Source organism: Pterocles gutturalis, unplaced genomic scaffold (genome assembly GCF_000699245.1).
Source record: "Pterocles gutturalis isolate BGI_N339 unplaced genomic scaffold, ASM69924v1 scaffold32010, whole genome shotgun sequence".
Taxonomy (NCBI): Eukaryota; Metazoa; Chordata; class Aves; order Pterocliformes; family Pteroclidae; genus Pterocles; species Pterocles gutturalis.
The window spans coordinates 1,553-20,458 of record NW_010139264.1 but is presented as its reverse complement, the minus strand read 5'-3'; the positions used below and the strand labels follow the sequence as shown (position 1 = coordinate 20,458).

Below are 18,906 nucleotides of genomic sequence, written 5' to 3'. Positions count from 1 at the left end.
AAATTGAACAAAAGACAACTGAAGTAAAATATACGGCAACTGCTTAATAGATACAAAGGACCATACACATCTAATTAGAATAAGGGTCATCTAGAAAATTTGAAGTTACTTCACCAACATCAGAGGACTAGACAGAAAACAGCAGTGGCATCATGTGAGAGCAATCTGTGGGCGACAGCTTTCCTTACCAGCACTGTCAAGTCCTCTTTCTAGCCCTGCAGGTGCAGGAGAGAAGGCCTCAGCTCCAAACATTATAGTAATCATAAAACTGCTGGCTCTAATGAAACAGAACATTATGAATTACTTGACAACCACACCCATTTTTAAGCAACAAATACTGATGGGAAGTTGGTCAAAAGCTTCAGAATGGATGTATGGACAGTAGGAGAGACTTCTTGTATTATTTTATATAATGCATCAGTGTTACACTGTGCACACATCTCAGGAATACAACAGCCTTTCATTGAGCAGATGAAATAACAGCATTCAATTCAAATGTCTTAGTCATTACCAAATATTTTAAAATTAACCAATAAAGATAATTAAAGGAGGACAGAAAGGATTAATATAATCCAAATAACAATGTATTTAATGAATTAGCAAAATGAACTATTACTTATCTCAGTAAAAGCTTTTCTAAATTAGAGCTGTATCAAGGGTTTCTAAAAATGAAAGCATTCCAAGTTTTCCAGAATGGGAAGTATGATCAAACCTGTCAGGATGCACAGCACGTGTGAAGGGTGTAGGAAGTAGAATTAGACCTAATATTTTGTAAGGTCAAAAGAGTAGTTTCAAAGTTAAAAGAACAATTTTAATAAACTAAATTTTAAATTAATATTCTACAAGAGCTGTATGTTTCAGTTCCATCTTTTGTTGTCAAGAAATATCAACATGGACATACACACATGAAAGCATGAACTTTCAGTTTATTATTTAAAACATAACTTTCAGGTCACATGATTACTATGCACTGACAGTATTTCCATTATAAGAAATAATCAATTTTGGTGTAATGATTCTTCATTTCAAGGTTAAACACTTTCCCCAGTCTCACATCTCTTGAAGAAGTTCCTTTTTTTCCTCAAAATACTTGTGAAACCACTCAATATGTTCAATCTTCTGTTTAACAGTGAGGTATGGGTTTTTTGAAAGCCCACAGATGACTAGTTCCATGAAGTGGCGGATAGGTCCTTGCTTGGGAAAGTCTTCAAGGTGTTTCTCCAGAAAGATATGTTCATGAAATTCAGCATCATCCTCCATCCCTAACATAAGGGACAAAAAAAAAATGATAAAGTGATTATCATAACATAACAGCATATTTAACAAAGTAAAAAAGGATACAGTTTGCAAATAATCTTAAATAAGTAAAATGTTTCTGTGCCTTTTAATTCTTTTGCACAGTTAAGCCAACCACACAGAAGTTGAAGAAACTGCAGAATTTCAAGACATTAATTTCTCCCTCCACACAAAAAATGTCAGCATGTATCGTACTCCTGTATATGATATTACTTTCATTTTGTGCCCTCATTTATAAGAATATCCAATATTTAAATCAGCTTTCTGGCTGATAAGCTGAAAATTTGAAGTAGGGGAAGGAACAGGAGGTATAATTAAAAAAATAAAACAATCTTCTTGCTAAAAAACTTTGTTTAATACATGAAAGTTTCAATTCCTCATGAGTACCGCCTTTTCAATTGTGGACACTTTCTTAGTAAATTCTTCAAGAAAACACTGCCTAAATTCTGCAGAGGATTAAAGAATACAAGCTAGTCTTGAACAAATAAGGCAACCTCATAAAGTATCTAATACTGAACAGCTAACACACACTTTCACATTCATTGCAAGTCATGGTTTTAACATCCTTTTGCTACCTAATGGATATAGGAAATAGTTTTTTTAACACTTTCTGAATCTGTGAGTGTATGCTGATGTAAAAGTGATGTTGTGCTCACCAACTGCTACTTTTAAGCTGTATCCAGTGCAACTCAAATTTATGCATTCAAAAGATACACAGGAACACCGGACAAGGGATTACTGTAGACCTCTACTAAACCATAGCTCAGATCTTACGGTAAATTTTTGTTGTCTGTCCTGTGGACGTCCCTTTGCCACTGGTCATACTACAATGCTAGCATCCACAAGACAATGACTCAGAACACAAATCCCTATGCAGAGAAAAAAGGCTGCTTTCACAGTTTCCAATTCAGAGGTTAAAAAACCCAAGGCAAACAGATTTGCAATTGAAAGATTTTTCTTCAGTTAGGGATCTATGAAAATTTTTATTTTATGCCAATTTGCTATAGATTTGTAAATGACATTTGCACCCTAAAGGAAAAATCTATTATTAGAGAAAAATATTGCATATGAACATTTCCAGACAACAAACATGGAAAGTCTACACCACAGACATTAAGTGTGCATGTTTTCCTGTACTAGCTAGGATACAGTATATTATTTGACACCATTAAATCAGGAGTATTAAAATTGAGGTAATTAAGCCATGTCAGTCCTAGGCTTCCTCCCATCTTAGAGCTTCTATAGTTTCAGAAAAAATAATGCACATCTCTGGGATGGATAAGTCTCTCAGCTTGCATTCATTAAGTTCACATTATTTCTTTCCTGTTTTAAACTTTAGGTACTGCAATATCTGAAGGAGATGGGAAATATCTCTATTTTTCCCACAGATTTTTTCCAGAAATATCCGCACGTCTATTGACACCAGCTACAAGCCACATTTATCTCCCTTGTCCTTGAAAAAGAAAGCACGTCTCCTGCTTCAGAAACTCTCTTCTTTTTACTTTATGTTAAAAGGAAAAAAAAAAAGGCTCATGTCAGCTTCAGAAGGTATATTTCTGCTGTGCTTGGAAACCTATGTCCACTTACAGAAGCACAAAGATGATCTTTTACCATGCCACCCACACTGAATTTATCCCACCAAGGGAAGGCAGAACCCCACTGCACCTGGACGCTGATGGTTACTTTCACAAGCTAACTTCCTTTCCAGAGTTCCATACTTCTGCTGGTCACAAAAATCCAAGAGAACTAAACCAACGAACCCACAACTAAAAGAATATGAATAATGCCAAGAGTAAAATTTGGCCTTCTGGATGTTCTTCTTTCGCAGATAAAGTTATTAATTAGACATAATCTCTCCTGATAATTTCACCGATTTTCATCTCTAACCCAAAAGAAATTAAACCATTTATAGTATCACAAAAATGCAGGTCAGAAGGAAATATCACATCATGTATTCTGATCTCTCATTTGTTCAATAGATGATACATGGTTTGGGTGTTAAGTCTAAACATTTCAGTTAGACCACATATACCAGTCCTCAAAAAAGTGAAGTGTGCATCACAAAAAGAGACCACAATTGCCCAAAGTATCAGAGGCTGAGACCTCTGGTGGTAACTGATTAGATGAGATAAGCTCACATTACTTCCCCCACCCCCAGTGAGCCATAACTCGTGCTGCATGGGAAGAAGCAGCCTGTCCCCTCAGCCTCTCCTACACTATCTTCAGAAACCTAATTTGAAAGAACATGCATGGTGGGAGTCTAAAGCAGAAGATTTTCTTTATCAGCCTCAAAGCAAGAAGTCACCCACTCTCAATATCCTATTTCCCATTCCCCTACATACTACAAAACAGAAAGTCTGGGAACTTCTCTAGCTAAACACTAACCCTTCCAAGACATCACCAACCTTGCCTTAAAGATGACATCTCAAATGCAGATGTCCATCCTTATAGGGAGTGTTGCTGATGTTCTATAAAGATGACCAAGTATCCTGATCTAGTGAAAGATGTCCTTGTCTATGCAGGACGAAGGGGCATCTTTCTTGTGCAGAGCCACTGAAATTACAGTATGTTGATATAATTGGGGTGAGGTTCTTGAGCTTTTAACTGTGCTTTGACATACCTGATCTGATCAACAGCCTGCAGCTGGCAGTTTGACAGGACGGAATTTACTGACTTGATATTCCAACCTGAGAGGTGATAGATTTTGGAAGGCTCCACTGGAATTTTCCACATGACTAGTCTTTGTGGACAAATCAATAAAGATTCTTGTTTAAGTATATGTAAAGACTCTTTGTCCATTCGCCACCCCATCCCAGACAGCACAGTTCCGGCCGCATTGCTGCAACAGAAAAACCATTGGCCGCCAAAGACGCCTGGTCCACTTACGGCCCCAGACAGCAGGGTTCCAGCCACATTACAACAACAGAAAACCCATTGGTTGCAGTGGTTTTAAGCTTGTAAAAACATGACTAGAATATACTCGGATTTCTACACGATGGAACAAATCAATTCTGGGAGCAGTGATTAAATTCTGTGAAGAAACTGCCAAATAGGATGAGAATGAACATTAAGAAACAATGAACCACATTATTCAATTTGCAACTCAGTATAGGATAGATTTTCAAAGACTCCCAGCTTCAGATACTAACCTGTTAGGCTTTCAGTGACTGAATAATTCTAAAGTAGTTCTGTCTGATGTCTTTAAAGTCTCAAAAAAAAAAAAAAAAAAAAAACCCACAGCCGAACTCTCCCTAAAGTGCACGCTTGCTTTCTGTAGTTCTTCTCTCCTTAACCTTCTCTCTCTCCCTGCTGCTGGCTTAACTTCACACAAAGCTTCTTTTTTTTTTTTTTAATGGTAATAAAAGTAAGTACAGTACACAAAGATGTCTAGTTAAGATAGATGCCCAGAGTGAGTGAATATTGTGACTGGTTTTTTTCTTACGAAACAGACAGAACAATGTGAGCAAACAACAGTTTAATACTCGGACAGTACAGATATGGAACTGGCAGACAGCTGATTAGGATCCAGCTAGCCACTTGGTCTGAGAGCCACCCAAAGAACAGAATCAGCATTATAAAACACACATAGCAGTTTTAAGATTCCCTGTCCTCCGCTAGAAGCTTCTTTAAAGAAGTTGCATAGTAAAAGGTATTATGTAATAGTCTTGAATGGCCTTTTGGTGTTGAAAGCATCAGGGCTGAGTGAGAAAGAGAGAGAGGGAAGGAGGAAGGGAGTTCTCCCCTTTTTGGCAGCAGCCAGTCCTCAGATCAGCCAAACCACCTGCAAGACTTCACCTGAAGAGTGCCAGAATGAGTTCATCTGAAGCATCTCTGATTTGGGACAGTTGGAAAGTTATATTTGTTTACTATCAAATGCATGACTCGTAACTGAAACACTATGTTAAAAGAGTCAAAGGTCATAACATGCTCTAAATCTCAAAAAAGATAAATACAGAGAGATAATAAAAGTTAACAGTGCACATACCAGCTTCATTGTCAATTGGGAACTCCCACAGTATTCCTTCTTTTGTCCACTGGATCATCTCCTCAAAACCATTTCGGGGAGGTTGTGCAGTCATTGCTGCAATCTCCTTTGCAAATTCCAGATCCCAAATTGTCGGTGAAGATACTGAAAAAATAAATTTTGTAAAGATCTGTCAGCCTGCCAAAGACTTCTCACTAGATAAAACAAAGTCCTTTAACATTAACCTTTATGGAGGCTAACACTTTCAGCTGTGCAAATTTTTCTACCTTAGATGCCAGCATCACCTTTCTCAGATGAAAATTCTCTGTCGAAATGAAAGTCCACTAAATTCTCAAATGTCTGGTGAAAACATATTCTGAACTCCTGGGGAACAATTTCTTTTTAAGTCTTTCACACAGATCAGGAAATTAATTTTTCCACAATCTTTTTCTTCCTTTCTGTTTTTCACAAATTGTACCTACGACAAACTCTGAACCTGACTGGTGCACTCAGCTAAAGGAATCTTGCCTACTACAGAAGTGTTCAGGTACTCCACAACTATACCCTTCTCCAGGGAGACAACTCAATCTACAGATGATCGCAATTCCTTCCCCAACACCCGTAAGTGTCCCAGTTTTCGTCTCCTGGGCTTGAGAAATCCTGATTTCCTATTCTTCTCTCAAAATCAAACAAGCCCTTTAGGGATTCATCTTTCCTGATGCATACGATCTTTTTTTTATTTTTTTTTTAAATCAAATCATACTCTCATGGCAGCAGAGTTACTCTTAAGGAGTTCCTGCCTCTCCACCCAGAACTGGTCATGAGCCCAGACTGAACCACATTGCTGAAGTGAAGGGAACAAGCTGTTACCAGAGTACAGGGAGGAACCACGGGGAGTGCCTTGGGCTGCTGCCTCACAAGCTGGCCTAAGTTGCGCTCCTCTTTGTTTTCTTGTCTCTCCCAGTTATCAATTCTACACTAAACTCCTTGGAGTATCAAGATCTTGATGCGAATTCAAATGTTACAGTCCATTTGAAGTGGATCACAGCCAATCAGCTATTACTTTACTACTCATAAGTGTAAGTATTTGAAACTAAGATAGAATTTAATCTTTGTCTCAGTGGCCTACAAATCAACTGTATTAAAAGAAAAAAAAACAAACAAACAAACTCCTCCTCCTTTAAGAAAAAATAAAATGTCAAACAGTATTTTTACATACTGAAAAGAAGATACTTTTTCAAATTATTTCTTACTTAGCAGGGAATTCTGTATGTAGCTGCCCACTTTGATTTGAGGGCTGGAGGCAGGAATAAAATACAGATGAAAGACAACATGATAAACCACACCAGAATGAAATTGTTGTCCGCATCTTAAATACCTTCTAATATTGTGCTACTAATAAATCTTCTAAAAGAAGAGAGCAGAAACTCATTTTTTCAAACTTACAGTAAAGGTGGTAAACATATTTTCACCTCTGTGAAACAGAAAATAATACTGATATTTTTGTTAACAGTTACTGATATTTTATGGTAACAGTTATGAATATTTTTTTCAGGATGCTAATTTACTTTCTAGTTAACATTCAGGTTTTCAAAATAAATATTCAATACGTAACACAGAACTTGTTTTCTATTACGTATAAGCAATATTTTAACTCATTATCTCCACTAATACATGCCAAAAAAGTGAACAGAAGTGAATCAAGGTTATCAAGTATCACACTGGTATTCCCTGAGATTAACACAAAAATAAATTTTGTCATCAGTTTTAGACAGTAAGCCAAGTAATAAGCTTCCTAGCTTAGAATATATTGTAGATTTCCTCAAGGCTACCTGGAATCAAACAAGGGAACACCACACAAAAAGCTGAAAGAAGCTTACTTCTTAATATCTAATTACAAATCCAATAAAATCCACTTGCTGTCTTACACTATTTGTGCACATTCCAGCTTTGTGTTAGAAAAAAAAAAGCATATCTCAACTTTTTATCTAGGGTGACTACTATGTGCCTTTGCATGTGCATTGTGCTCATGGAAAAAAAAGGTTAAATTCATACTATTTTACCTGAGTAAATCTGATTCAACACAAACACCAGTTACTTGATAAAAACAAATGCTGCATCATTCATTATGTTTTTATACGTAAAATGGACCAATTTTAAGGAAATTGGCAATCTAAAAAACCAGCAAATTGAATCCCATTCTAATAAGCAACTTTCACAGTCCACCACAAAGGTGACTGCATTCAGAAAGCTCACAGGTGCTTGAAAACAGGCAAATGGCACTATCTGACATTTTAGTAAAGAAATTAAGTAATTAAATTAATTACTCCCTGCAGTGTCAAGTATATTAAAAAAAGGAGAAAACTACTCAGCTAGAATCTGGCAAAAACTAACAGTCCTGCTTTTGAAACTGAAACAAATACATATAATTTTCTAAGATATCATAGAGAAATACTATTTCTTCCACATGTGTTGGCTTTATAAATAGTTCAAAGTCACTACACTGGAATAAAGTCTTTTTTCCAAAGGGCTTCAGAATAGTTTAGGGACATCAGCATATCAAAGACCAGTGCTAACAATACACAGCTGCATTTTTTGGAAAGAAAAATGAGGGAGGGAATTCTTTACATGACTTGCCCATATTCACACACTCTTAGCCAAAACCCAGCCTCTAGCAAAGCTAAGTATTCATGCATGAAAGCTATCCCTCATACATGGCATTAAGACTGTTCCTGGAAAGCTGTGCCATTCAGTGAATATTAGGGTGGGTCATACCTGTTTTGCCATCTTTTGTTTTTATATTACATGAGTTTTGGCACTTTTATTTAGTGGATAAGGAACTGGCTGGATGGTTGCACTCACAGGGTAGTGGCTGACAGCTCAATGTCAAGATCGACATCAGTGACAAGTGGTGTCCCTTAGTGGCCCATATTAGGACCAGTACTGTTTAGTATCTGCATCAATGACATAGATAGTGTGATCAAGTGCACCCTCAGCAAATTAGCAGATGACACCAAGCTGAGTGGTGTGGTTGACACACCTGAGGGACAAGACGCCATTCAGAGGGACCTGGACAAGCTTAAGCAGGCCCATGTGAACTTTATGGGATTCAGCAAGGCCAAGTACAAGGTCCTCCACCTGGGTCAGGGCAGCTCTTGGTATCAATACAAGCTGGGGAATGAAGGGATTGAGAGCAGCCCTGCAGAGAAGGACCTGAGGATCCTGGCAGATAAAAAGCTGGACATGAGCCAGCAGTGTGCATTCACAGCCCAGAAAGAACTGTCTTCATAAAAAGAAGCCTGAACAGCAGGTTGGGGAAGGTGATTCTGCCCCTCTGCTCGGCTCTGGTGAGACCCCACCTGGAGTACTGCATCCAGCTCTGCAATCCTTTGCACAGGAAAGACCTGGACCCATTGAAGCAGTTACAGATGAGGCCCACAAAGATGGTGAGAGGCAAGGAGGAACTCTTCTAGGAGGAAAGGCTGAGAGAGCTGGGGTTGTTTAGCCTGGAGCAGAAAAGGCTCCAGGGAGACTTTATTGTGGCCTTTCAATACTTAAAGGGAGCTTATACGAAAGTCAGGGACAAGCTTTTTAGTAGAGCCTGTTGTGATAGGACAAGGGGTGATGGTTTTAAACTAAAAGAGGGTAGATTCAGACTAGATACAAGGAAGAAATTTTTTACTATGAGAGTGGTAAAACACTGGAACAGGTTGCCCAGAGAGGTGGTAGATCCCCCATCCCCAGAAACATTCAAGGTCAGGTTGGACAAGGTTCTGAGCAACCTGACCTAGTTGAAGATGTCTCTGCTTATTGCAGGAGCGTTGGACTAGAAGATCTTTAAAGGTCCCTTCCAACTGAAACCATTCAGTAACTGAATGTTCCAATTAATACAGAAAACATTCTTCTATTGCACTGCATTGAAGATTTGCTTACTAAAAATCAGAGTTACATTAAAGCATTTTTTAATAGGTCTGAAAGCAGTAAGATAACAGGTCATAACTCTTCTTTACAACAGTGAATCTCTTGATATTCTAAAAATTCAGAACTTGGCTTCACTGGGTTTTTCATTATCGAATTTCTACTAACCTGTTTCCAGTGCATCTTCTGTTTCTGTCGAAGCCTTAGTGAATATATTAAGCCTCCTTCCTACCCTAAGACTTCTATAAACAAAAAAGAAAAATGATATTTAGTATTTCACAACACTTCACAACATTGCCAGATAACAAAATACTCTCATGAACCAACAGATTTCTGGACCAAAAAAAAAAAAAAAAAAGGAAAAGAGATAGTAACTCTCACTAAATCCTCAGGCTTTTAACCAGATAAACTGTTTATGACTTTATTACTCATCTATAACAGAGTTTCCCAAAACATTTCCATGTGAAAGAATGAGCATAAATCAAACATTGTATTTGCAGTCATTTTTTACCAAAATATTTAGGAATCTGAACAGAGCTAAACAGTATCAAACCACAGTACTCAAGCAATTTTACAAAGCTGCAACTAAAAAGTGAATCTGGTGATCTGGGTTTCTTCCCTGTAAAAAATATTGCACAATTCAGGAAGAGACAAGGCAACAGCTAAATCAAACAATTCCTGCTTTATGACATAAATAGCCTTTTTGGAAGATCACACAGCCACCTTTTCTGCCATATGGCAAACACTCAAAGTGTATCTGTATGATATATTTTAAATAGCATCACCCTGATGCTCTCTCTTCTGAATATAAAAATATTTCATTCTGACCATCTATTTTAATTATACTTATCTTTAGCATAAGCCTATACTAAAAAAAAAAATTAAAAATCCAAGAGTTCAACAAGTAATAAAAATAAATTTTCTTATAAATGGAAACAAAGAAAAAAAAAACAGTGCCTTTACTGTAGAACACGCTGAACTTGAGAACAAATGATTCTTTTAATCATACAATCCTTCAGGTTTACACTGAAATTCAAATAGTTCCTACTTTATGTTATTATATACACTGTTACCCTGGCAATGCTGACCTGACCTTAAAATTTCACCTCTCTGGATTTACTGCAGATCTCTGATGGCCACAACTACTTCTGCAAACCTGCTCTTGTCATATTACACTTTACTGATGTGACTACCCTGGATCTGTTTCAACACAGAGCAATCTAACTACAGAGCCTTAAAAGAATGTTGATTTAGGATTATACTTTCCTATGTGCGTGTAACTCCCAATAACACTGGCCGAAGATACAAGCATGACCTGGAAGAACATTTATTTTAAAATGACAAGTTCAAATTACTATAAAGCAACATCACTCATTTCATTGAAATCTAATAAATCAATTTAAACTTAGATGTTCTTCCTAACCCCTTCTTTTCATATCATACAGATAAGTATACCCACTAGATTTTCAGGTATGCGTGAGGAAGCTTTGGACTGAAACTGGAGACAGTCTGCTCATTACAGGGATTTTAAAAACTACTTTAAGGTACTGTTCCTGAAGTTATACACAAAGTATAATTTCATCACACAAAGAAGGCAAGACAGCTTCTCAAATATCATAAATTTATTAAATGTTCTCAAACCTAGGAGAAATTCACTTTACTTTGCAGTATGTTAATAAATTAAAAATTTAGCAAAGATATAAAATAATATACACTGTACAAGCACATAATAGCTCAGGTTTTCAGTTTATACTTCTAGATCATATTATTTCTATTCTTTCAAACTCTGAAAAACTTTTAATCCAACACCTTAAATAAAGTATTCCTCATAGTCAGTCAAGAATCATAGCCTAATAACAAAATTACTTTCATGTGACTACCAATCCTGTCTGATGATTACCCCAGATTAAAAATATCTATGGAGCTATTCAGCAACTGATAATGAAGTCGGTTCCCTTGCTCCTCAAACTGGCAGCTTATAGCTGAGTGAAAACCCCAGGACAGAAATATTCAAGTCAGGAGGGCTTGGTCTAGAACCTTGTTTCATTTCTTCCCTTTTAACTTCCATCACAAAGAAGCCAGTCTTGCACTTTCAACAAGCTTTGCACCAGGAAAAGAAAACACCACTTGCTGGCCTAATAACATTGAAGAGGCCCAAGAGATACTTCCCTAACACACCTTAACAGTTTCGTAGCTCACGAACAAGGAAGCTACTCAGAAACATTTCAGCAAGCAGGCTGAGCTCTTCTAATGATTGGCTATAAGCCACTCCTCTGAGGTTTTGCATGATCTACATGGCTCAACGCGTATGTTCCAATTTGTTCCCTATGGGAAGTGACAATCCTCTCTTTATGATATACTGAAATAGATGTCTTGGCCAAATATGGCAGAATATTGTACATCTGTTCACCCATAAATTCATGTTTGTTTTTTTTTTCTTAATTATCCAAACTCTGCCTTCAGCATTATCTATCTAAACACAAATGACTCCCTCAGTTTCCAGCCCCTAACCCCAATAAAAGGAGATGAATTTTCAAATTAAATTAATGATTAGAGAAGTTAATCTTACTAAAAACAGAACTGCTAGAGAAAGAATATACTGAGAAGGAATGCAATGATGAGCTGGCATGGGAAAATCAAAAGACAGCAGGCAAGAAAGCATAGCTTACAGGAATAAAAAAAAAAAATTAAGAGCACTCCTTACTTCATTAAGAAATACAGTGGCATTACCAGCAGCAAGATAAAGTCAAGGAGTACCCTGAAATCATCGTGTAAATTATAAAGTTTATTTCATAGACAATCATAATGTCACAGACAATAGTGAAATGAGTTACAGAATGACTTACCAGTTGCAACAAGGTGGCAAAAAAATAAAAAAAACAACTTTAAAATATCTTTAAAACCCCAACAGATTGGATGAAACTTTCCTAAACACAGAACACTTATCAAAGTTTTCCATTAGATGAAAGTAAGCTTTCAAAGCCTCCATTTCCCAAAAAGTAAAGAAAGTGATATAAAATTGTATTATGTATCAGGGAGATTAATTTAAACTAGTTAAAACAAACACAATTAAATTTCACCACCAAGTATTTTTAATTTAAAAATTTAAAATTTAATATTAAAAAGCGCACATTATTTGATTATCTGGTTAACATTAACTAATGGGTTCTCACAGAAGTTTATTTCAACGCCAATGGCACTTTTTTTGAAAAATACTTAAGTAATTTCTTTAAGCTCTATAGTATCATGGTACCATGAATATGTACAACTAAACCTAAAATATTATCCATTAGGAATTTTTTGCATACTCCTGTTGGAAGGGAACACAACAATAATACCTTCTGGAGTCAGAAGACTCAGGTGATCTTTCAGGCTTGATTCTTTGCCCATCTTCATCCAACTCCAAGGAAATGCGACTGGATAACCTCACACCTCTCTGAGATGGGGACTGCCTTTGAACTGCCATTTCAGAAATAACGTTGCTGAAATTAAAAACGCGAACGTAAAAACTCAACAAATCAACAAAGCAAGGAAGTTTGTCACATGTATTAAGCAGAAACTCTACTCTCAATTGTCTTCATAAGCCTCTATAAGACAGAATTATACATTCCTCACAAAATACACCCATTTTAAGTCATCAAACATTCAAGTCTCACTTTTTAAACCACCTCAGTTGCTACATTCTATATAGATTAAACGGAAAGTGCTATTTTAGCCTACTAAATCTACAATGAATGCTTTCTTTGAAATTATTTTGTTTCTAATTGCAAGAAAAATTTCATATATCTGCATACCAATATTCACAGAGTGTGCTAAGTCTGTTTAGCTTAAGTAAATCAGGAATTTCTCTGGATACAAGGAATACACTGAAATAGGGAGGTAAAAATCACCAGGTTTTTGGACAGGAACCATCACTGCCCAGGCACAGAGCTGTGCTGCTGCAGACCGAAAGGAAGCTTGTCCTCACACATCAGCTGACATGGGTCAATCGCGCCACCCTAATAAGTAGGTCACCTTTCCTGATCCACTGCAATCTGTTGCATTGTGTAATCATATTACAGCAGTAACAGACCACATCTTCCCTCATGATTCTGTACTCAAAATCATACACGAAGAACAAATTCTCTGATCTCTTCCGGCGCAGTCTGCAGCTCATTGTGAATGCAAAGGGCAAAACACACCACCTTTCTGCCTCCGCCAGTTAGTCCCCTTAACTGGTAAGTCTGCTGGTTGGTAAACACCAAGCTGATAACTCTTCCTCATAGCTGTTCTCTCTGCTCAACTGCTTCAGTAACACAGAGTCATCCCAAATTGCAATGCTCAAGTTTTAAGACATTAGTGCGGTCTCAAAAAGCAAAAATAGGCCAAGTCAAAAATACTGCATATCCATTTTATGAAAAACTGAATGAAGTTCAAACTGTGTTTTCAGTAGTTTAAGTCAAAAGAGATTTTATGAACAAGAAAATAAATACTTCTGGAAAATTGTAAAAGCTAATTGCCACAGCAACACAGCAGGATTTCTCTTTAGTCTTAGATGTGGTTTCAAATAGCAGAACAAGAACAGAATAGCTCTTCCAGTACCTATTCTGAAAGAAAGGCATCTGAAAACAAGTTCTACATAATTTCATTTTAATCTTAAAGAAAAAGCAATCTCAGATTACTTGCATATCTCACACTAGAAAGTACCCTATGAAGTGCCTACTGGCATTAGCGAGCTGGTGTTGGGCCAGAGGCTTGACACACTTCTGAGGGTCAAGGGGACATAATTCCTAAGGTCATTAACACACAGCCCAGCCCAACTGCTTGGCTTGACTGCATCCTACAAGGTTGGAGTGTTCCCATGCTACAGGGGGATCAGGCTTCCTCAGAGAAGCTCTTCTCACAGCTGACCTTGATTTGTTTGTGGTTTTGCACAGTACATCTGGTCAGAATACGCTACCAAGCTATCACAATATGCAGTCAATGGTGTCACATTTCTCAGTGAGCAGTCCTCATGTCACCTCATCATTGGTATACGAACATTTCTGGCATAATCACATCACCAAAAGTGCTCCTTCACTAACTAAAAATAAAACTACAAAGAGGTTTTTATTGCCTTTTGTAAAGAAAAATATCAGATTACAAAGCCTTACTTCAACCCCAATGTACATGCAGTGGTTGGATACTGCATGGTATTACCCCATATCCTAACATGAGGTTAAAAAAAAAAAACTAAGTTCTTTGATAATTCTCCCTTCCAGAGAGGCGAAGAGGTAGTGCTTTTGTAACAAGCACAGATTCTCTCTCATTCCTGATTACCAACCAATAACTATAACATTAAACCAAACACCTAGGGAGTTTAGTATACACTTCAGCCTAAGCTCTGAACTACTTTCCTTCTTCACCCAAAACAGAAGCTGAAATTTCAACTTGTGGTGCTGCTGATTTTATTTTGGTATAGTGCTGTTGTAATTTCCATTGAGTGAAACTTCATCCCACACTGAGAAAAATAAATTCCTGTATCATTAATATTTTCCCCTCCTAGTGAACATGCTGTCCTCACACTGCCTACAAAACAAGACAATGAGACAACTGTATACAACAGTGACCTCTGGAGGCCATGCCACAATACTGGAAAAAAATACATTAGTACAAGCCAAAAGATCCAGACAACCTACAATTTATTTCATACCCTCATAAATCTCAATAGCAGTATCCCAGTTTTTTGCAGTATATGGCTCTATTGCTTGGGAAGGTATCTCACTTTTAAATAGTTTTAAATAACAGAGGAATGTAACTGTAAATGTGCTTTTTAAATGTGTCAGTATACTGAATGCAAAGTCTACATGGAAAAAAAATGAAAAGTTAAACTCCCCATATTCTCTTGTTGTCGAATAAAAATCAACACAAAATAATCAAGTATGAATTAAAGTAATTGCTTTCTAATATAGTAAAAGCATTTTAGTGCCCTCTGTGGACTGAGGTATTTCGGAGTACAAAGTCGTGCCCAAGCAAGGTCTGAGGGCTGCTGAACTTTTTAAAAATAACATTTTTAATACTGATTAGAAAGCCAAAAGCACCAAATCCATCTCAGAATCTAACTGTGAAAGGTTTCTATTAACCAAGCTTTCAGTCACGAAAATCAGCAGGTGTTGCTGGAAAACTCATCCACTGATAGAATTTCAAACTGCTAAGGAAGAAAACAAAACTTTTCACCATATAATTAAAAAAAAAAATTAACATATATTCCCAGGTAGGATCAAGCTAGTTCCCCAAGCTGCCTCAGGGAGTAGAACTTGTCAACTCAAGTCAGAGCAAGGCAGCTATGACGTTCCTAGTCAACCAAAAAGGCTGGTTTTGGTTAAGGAAAATGCATTTTTTTAACTATAGTGATTCAGCCACAAGCCCATTATGAAATATTGTAATAACACATCTTAGCCCACTGACCAACTTTATACAGATGCACTCTATATAGCTGCAGGGACTTCAGCTTCTAAATTTCTAAGAATTTAAACTCTTTCAACAGAAAAAAAGCCTTTTTGCTTAGACTACAGCTTCCTTAGATGCCTCATTTCCTCCACAGCTGGCTAAGTGCTTCAGGGGAAGTGCAATGGGTGGTGAGGAAGGGGAGTCCTTGTTGACAGTTAGCAGACAAATCACATTTAGAGAAGAGTATGCATACCTTAAGGACTACATGCAGGTACACAAGGTTAGCCACTACACATATTAGCTCAGTCCATAACAGTGTGGTCCTCCAACACCTTATCAGGAATTGAAGTAGGTTCTAATTACATTTAAGTTGGCTGCCCACAGCTGATGCCATTATTAAGACATTTGTGTACTCTGCTCTTCTAAAAACCCTAGTGACAGAGATGGAACAACCTTACTGGTAATTAATAGCTTCATTAACATATGCTTTATATAAAATAGCCCTTATTTATTCTCCTTACATTAGGAAGTGTTTCTTAAGGTTCTGTAAAACTTCACACACAAAAAAAACCCACCAAAAATTGCAGAAACACATCAAAGTTACATAGCTTCTGTCAAGTTCTCAAGATCTCCCGTATTCAAGGACATTATGAAAATAGAGCACACACACAGCCTTTGGAGACGCTTGCATGTACTACCTAAAACCATACTTCCTCCACAAATAGCATAGCCTTCACACGTCTGGAGCAAATTTCATTCTGCTCTCCGCAGTCTTGGTAGAGAATCATGAGTACAGGCTAAAAGGGAAACCTATGGAGTTTCTCCTTTTTCCCTTCACAACCTCTGAAGAACATGCATTTTGTTTAATAAAGTTATTCACTGAGCAATGTATATCCCAGTCTCTTTGAACCATCTAACTCAACCTATTTGCCAAATATCTGTCACGGTCTTCCTTAGTTTTCATTCACTTAAATAAGGCAGACATCAGCCACAAACATCATTACCTCGTCAGCTGCTCTGTTTGCAGTACATTGATAAATATACAAAGCAGATCCTTTGCTGATACCTAGAGCAACCTACAAATAGTAATACATGGCTCAACCTTAAATCCTGGTTTGGGACAAGTTCATTTTCACAGAATCAATTAAAACTAAGATAAGCAGCTTGCAGTTCACGCTGCAAACAGCCATAAATAAAAGTTTCACAATTCTGTTTTGATGAAGATCCAATTCTCTGTTTAGTTCAGCATTTCACCTGGATTTAATGCCTTATTTTCCCAGTAGTTATCTGAATAGTAGGAAAAAAAAAAAAAAAAAAGAGAGAGAGAGAGAGAATGAAAAATCTCTCTTTAGCCATCATCCAAAAGAGCAGTATACACAACTGTTTCAGTTTCCAAACAAATGTTTCTCATCTGTTTGAAAGCCACACTGGAAACGGAGTTAAGCCAAGAGACGAGTTTCTTGGGTTGACTGGAAAGTTTTGAAAGGAAGGGTGGGGCTATAAATAGAGCTGCTCTAGTTCAGTTCTGCAGAGCTGTCATGAAAATTCACCAGTCCAGACAGAACGTCTGAAACATCTACAAATCCATCCATTGTGTGAGAATTTTGGAAGCCTGGGGGAAAGAAAAAAAAAAAAAAAAAATCTGTTATTTTGCTAGCCCGTCCAAGAAAGTAATGATCCTGGGCAGGAAAACAATTCCATTTCTGCAAAACCATTTTAGAATGAGAATGGCAAAATTTAGGGAGTTTGGTACAACCAGACCAATGATGTTCCCACTGTTCATTAATTCCAAGGATAACCTGTCCAAATGTATCTTTTAGGGCCATCTTTCCAACACAGAACTCAGACACCTTCAAGATGACATTGCAAAACTAGAATTTTGAACATTATTGACAGTAACATTCAGTATACAGACCGTAAGTTAACAGTTCCCCCTTTTTTCTGTTTATCTGTGGTTTCTTCATGTCTTCTTAGTTGTGCAAGTAGTTCTGATTCTGTCTGTTTCTTGTTGAGTGGTAGGGAAGATGCGACTGCAGAAGCAGCCTCCACTAGTTCTGGATTCAAAGGTTTGCCTCTGTAAGAGACGCAACAGATAGGGAAATGGAAAAAAAATAAAAGCCTTAATGTATTTAAATTGTCATTTCTGTACTGTCATTTTATGTCTTAATAACTCAGAAGTTACAGTCACACATTATCCCAAATGGGGGTGGCCAGGAGGATGGCCGGGTCTGCCCTATGTTGCACTAATCATCAACTGCCAAATGACAGTGACAAGCTCTTGTTCTCAAACCTGGGAAAATGGCAGCCCTACACCACTGCATAGCCCCTTGGATGGGAAGCTTGAAGATCACAGGCAGCATAGACCTAAGGGGTTATAAACACGATGTAACACACTGTGAAGGGGAGCCACTCGCGAGACCTGACGATCATGATGCCATTCTTAATTTTATTTTCGCCAGTTTTATCTGGACAGTATTTCCCCTCTCCCATTAAAATAACTTCGCACAGACAGATGTTAATGCTACCTTTCAAGAGTCTCAGCGCAGAGAAAGGTAGCATATGGTAAAAAAGCAAACAACATCTTTCGTCCAGATTCTCCCCCCATCCAGATTCTCCATCTCTGCCCAGATTACTCCGACCTACATCTGTATGCTACATTCCATTCCAAGATTATTTTCCATGCTTGGAAATGGCACTTGATGCTTTATTGTGTCCTACATAATGAAAAAAAAAACAACTTGGAAAAAATAAGAAATCAGGCTAAGAAAAGTTTGTTATACTTTACCGCTGGATGTCTTCTGTAGTTCTCTGAAGCGTAGCACCTTCACTGTCCAGGCCTTCCAGCTTGTTCTTGGCTTGCTTTTTGATCTCACGTGTTTTTAACTGTTGGAGTTTCTTCCTGTAGCTCACTTCTACTTTCATATTACCAATAATGTCTAACAACTTCTGCTTTGGTGTTTCTGCTGTACCCTCCTGACTCTTTGATGCCACTTCAGTGGTGCTGTCTTTGGAAGCAGTAGATTCATCTCTCTCAGAAGAAAGCACACTCCTTATGCTGAACAGTTTCTGTATTTTGCTAGATGATATACAAAGTTTAAAAAAATAAATACATAAAAAATCAGAAACTACAAATAGGGTCCACGGCTGAATTCTGTAAGCCTACAAAAAAAAACCCCATCAGTTACAACTGTCTTGGCCTAATTGAATGCAAACTGAGTATGTTAAGTACATGTCAAACGTACCTTTTGACTTTTAAGAAGGGCTAGAACACTATTTAAAACTCTAGATTATTTATGGTTTCTTCATCACAAAAATCACGT

At 37.3% G+C, this 18,906-nt stretch overlaps 1 protein-coding gene across 1 annotated transcript; it reads right to left on the bottom strand.

Moving 5' to 3' along the window:
* Positions 1-1,016: 1,016 nt before the first annotated feature.
* Positions 1,017-18,649, bottom strand: MRPS31 (mitochondrial ribosomal protein S31). Its single transcript, XM_010083298.1, has 6 exons — positions 18,372-18,649; positions 17,502-17,660; positions 12,517-12,660; positions 9,347-9,420; positions 5,282-5,425; positions 1,017-1,262 (listed from the first exon to the last, which is right to left on the bottom strand). Exons 1-6 carry the CDS (start codon positions 18,506-18,508, stop codon positions 1,051-1,053), a joined length of 870 nt encoding a protein of 289 aa, XP_010081600.1. The 5' UTR covers positions 18,509-18,649; the 3' UTR covers positions 1,017-1,050.
* Between the last annotated feature and the right edge of the window lie 257 nt (positions 18,650-18,906).

What these genes read in the sequence shown, in the direction of transcription:
- MRPS31 (XM_010083298.1), bottom strand. Translation starts at nt 18,508, where the DNA reads ATGAAAGTAGAAGTGAGCTACAGGAAGAAACTCCAACAGTTAAAAACA. An exon ending in GAGTCTTCTGACTCCAGAAG is followed by an intron (nt 9,421 to 12,516) that starts GTATTATTGTTG and finishes TTTTGTTTATAG; the next exon opens with AAGTCTTAGGGTAGGAAGGA. An exon ending in AGAAGATGCACTGGAAACAG is followed by an intron (nt 5,426 to 9,346) that starts GTTAGTAGAAAT and finishes TTATTTTTTCAG; the next exon opens with TATCTTCACCGACAATTTGG.